Consider the following 3,196-nt stretch of genomic DNA (forward strand, 5'->3'; position numbering starts at 1 on the left):
TGGTTAATGAGATGGGTGAACTCCTTATATGGCTTGTGCAATCCTCCTCCCTTTGAGCTAGCTTTTGGGGTGTGAGTTAGGCCTAACACCTAATTTAACATGGTATCAGAGCAGGGCCCGTCTCACCCGATATTGGGGCCCCCAAAATCAAAATTGCCCACGCACCAGATGCTAAGCACTGGGCGTGAGGTGGGGTGTTAAAGAATGACAAAAGTCCCACATCGGTGGTTAATGAGATGGGTGGACTCCTTATAAGGCTTGGACAATCCTCCTCCCTTTGAGCTAACTTTTGGGGTGTGAGTTAGGCCTAAGACCTAATTTAACAGTTTGTGCTTTACTCTCTTTGAATTAAATGACAAGCGAAGGAGTTATTATACCCTGATATTGAAGTGTATATTTGTGCTTATAATTTTTGTGAAGTCACCTATGAAAGAAAAGAAAAGGCAAAAGGAAAAGGTTGATTTTGATGAGGTGTATAGTTTTTCCTTAGTGGTTAATGTACCTCAGTATAGATAACAATCAAATGCAGATAATGGGGGGTTGAAAACTTGGGGAATCCAAGTCAATTATCGGGAGAAAGAGAAAGGCTATTTTACTTTATTTGTTGACTATCTTTTTGGTTTTAGAATTTGATATGTATTTAGCTATTTGGATGAACTTCAGAAGTAAAATTGAAGCTTGAATAATATGTCATTACAATGGACTAGAAAGAACAAATAGATACTCGGAATCTGTAATCTCTTTCTTATTGCAAACATGATAAATCTTTTTGTGGTTCTGTGGTTTGAAGGTTTATCATTCATTGATATGCATACATAGTGCAAATTTTTTATTTGTTGAGTTCACTTTTGTATAATACAGCAGAACTAGTGTTGTGCTTTCTTTCATTATGATCCTTTTGTTGTTTGAAGTTTTTATATAAACCAGTAACATTCTTAAAGCCTTGTAAGAAAACAATGTTTTGATCTCATCTTCAAGTGTGATGCCAACTATGAACACGGCTTCTTAAAATATGTGCAGAGAGCTTGGCATCGTTATCATGTTAAAAAACGTATAGCCCTGGAGTTTCAGCAGCAGTGGGAATCATTGATATATAGTCATCTTTCTCCTCTAAAGAAATCGTCTATATCCAGCCAAGTTCTGAGGCCTTTTCTTTTCTTTACTACATTCTTGTTGGCGCGATATCCAAGAATTCAACCCAGAGAAAAAGATTGCATCAGGAGTTGTTTTGGAGTTATCCTGGAGAGCATAAACTCAACAAGTATGCTATTCTTATATATTTCAAGTCCTTAAGTTTCTATTCAAATTTTGTAGTCATAATTGTCTTACTATAACAATTGTGTTTTGTGAGTCTTGGCAAGAAAAGTATCCCATATCTCGATGTCTCCTTCTACATTTTATGAGTTCATATGAAATATGGTTATATAATAACTCTTCTTTGTCAGAATGATGTCCATATTTCTAAGCTTCACCTGACAAGTGCTTTAATCCAGTCCTTTAGAAATTACGAATAAGTTATATTCATTGAATTGGTGGATATTCTGCTCCCAGCTGCATTGGGTTATTAGTGAAATAGAAAAAACAGAAAGAAAGAAGAATCATTGTCTTCTAGAAGCATATAATAACAAAGAACCTTATCAAAGATAAAACGTTAAATAATAAAGACTGTATCTGAAATACTTTGCAATGATGTTGAGCGTCTCTTTCTGGATTACGATTCATCAAGATGCTAAATTGTGTGCCATACACACTCTCAACAATTCGATGGCTGGTTATGGAATAATGATTGTTTACCTTTTACTCACTTACATACTATAAAAAGATGAAAGAAAACAATTCGTTTCCCTATTTTGTTGAACCATAAAAGCACAAATACCAGCTATAAATCCTTATTTTTAAAAATCCTACCCCTTGCATGATCTGGCATTTATCCATTGCTATTTGTCAGTTAAGTTGATTATGTTATAGCGTACGTTGACTTTATCTGTCTACTTCTTTCTTTTTTAGATCCCAATGAAAACTTTTGCTCAATGGCTACTGGAACCGTGGAAGAGAGGAAAGTTTGGAATTATCAAGCAAAGAAGTTGATTACCATTTGCTTGTTTATTTTAACAGAATATGATAATTCTTGTCACAAGAGTAACAATGTTCTACTTGCATCATTAGCAATGCGCTTGGCAGTAATTCTGACTGATGTGAAAGGTTGGAAATGCATCAGCAATACCAATATACAGGGTGCATTAATGGCTGTTAGGGATTTAGTTCAGTTCATGGGAAGTATTAAAAGTGGACTATACAATTCTGTAAGGAGGTACATTTGTAAACTTGAGGCTCCTAGTTCCGTTCAGGTGACTTTGTCTTCTCAGACAGATGAACAGTTACTGATAACTGCAAGTGCAATTACTTTAGCACTACGGCCATTTCATGTCGTGAATCTAGTTGCAGATAATAAAAATGACCTGCTAGAAGTTCAGAGTGCTGCGGAGCAATACTGTATTTATCTACTCACAATACCCTGGTTTGCTCAACGGTTACCAGTGGTGTTGATTCCTCCTTTGAAACACAAGTCTGTGTTAACACCTTGCTTGAGGATACTATTGGTAAGTTTGTCAAAGTAAAGGGAATTGTTGCAACTAATTATACGAGTGTATATGCCCGTACCTACATAATTTTAAGGCAGTGTGTCTATGGGACGATATTATTGTCAGTTTGGGCTAGAAAATCTACCAGACAACCACAAGAATAAGCTGATTAGATCCACTTCATTGTAAACATATGGAAATACTTCTCTCCTGAACAAACTTTGAACAAACATATACACACACACACACACACACATATATATATATATAAACTTTTTTTTTTTTGAAATTAACTGATAATTTATTTTTGAATTTCGGTATAGTACTTGGCTGGAGCTGAGGGTCTCCTGGAAACAGCCTCTCTACCTCCACGAGGTAGTGGCAAGGTCTGCGTACTATTTACCCTCCCCAGACCCCACCTAGTGGGATTTCACTGGGTTGTTGTTGTTGTTGTTGTTGGTATAGTACTTGGCTCTATTTGCAACTGATTTGCCTGAATTATGAGGCACGTGTATTTCAGCCTTGAACTTCCTTCTTTTTTTTCATACTCTAACCATGTGGACTTTTTAAACATGTGGCATTTTACGAATAAATTGTTTGTTTAACTAAAGCAG

At 36.0% G+C, this 3,196-nt stretch overlaps 1 protein-coding gene across 1 annotated transcript; it reads left to right on the forward strand.

Moving 5' to 3' along the window:
- The first annotated feature begins 998 nt into the window (after positions 1 to 998).
- Positions 999 to 2,753, forward strand: LOC125850026 (E3 ubiquitin-protein ligase UPL7-like). Its single transcript, XM_049529949.1, has 2 exons — positions 999 to 1,261; positions 2,008 to 2,753. The coding sequence occupies exon 2, from the start codon at positions 2,031 to 2,033 to the stop codon at positions 2,616 to 2,618; it is 588 nt and encodes a 195-aa protein (XP_049385906.1). The 5' UTR covers positions 999 to 1,261; positions 2,008 to 2,030; the 3' UTR covers positions 2,619 to 2,753.
- The last annotated feature ends 443 nt before the right edge of the window (positions 2,754 to 3,196 follow it).

Source organism: Solanum stenotomum, unplaced genomic scaffold (assembly GCF_019186545.1).
Source record: "Solanum stenotomum isolate F172 unplaced genomic scaffold, ASM1918654v1 scaffold13066, whole genome shotgun sequence".
Classification (NCBI taxonomy): domain Eukaryota; kingdom Viridiplantae; phylum Streptophyta; class Magnoliopsida; order Solanales; family Solanaceae; genus Solanum; species Solanum stenotomum.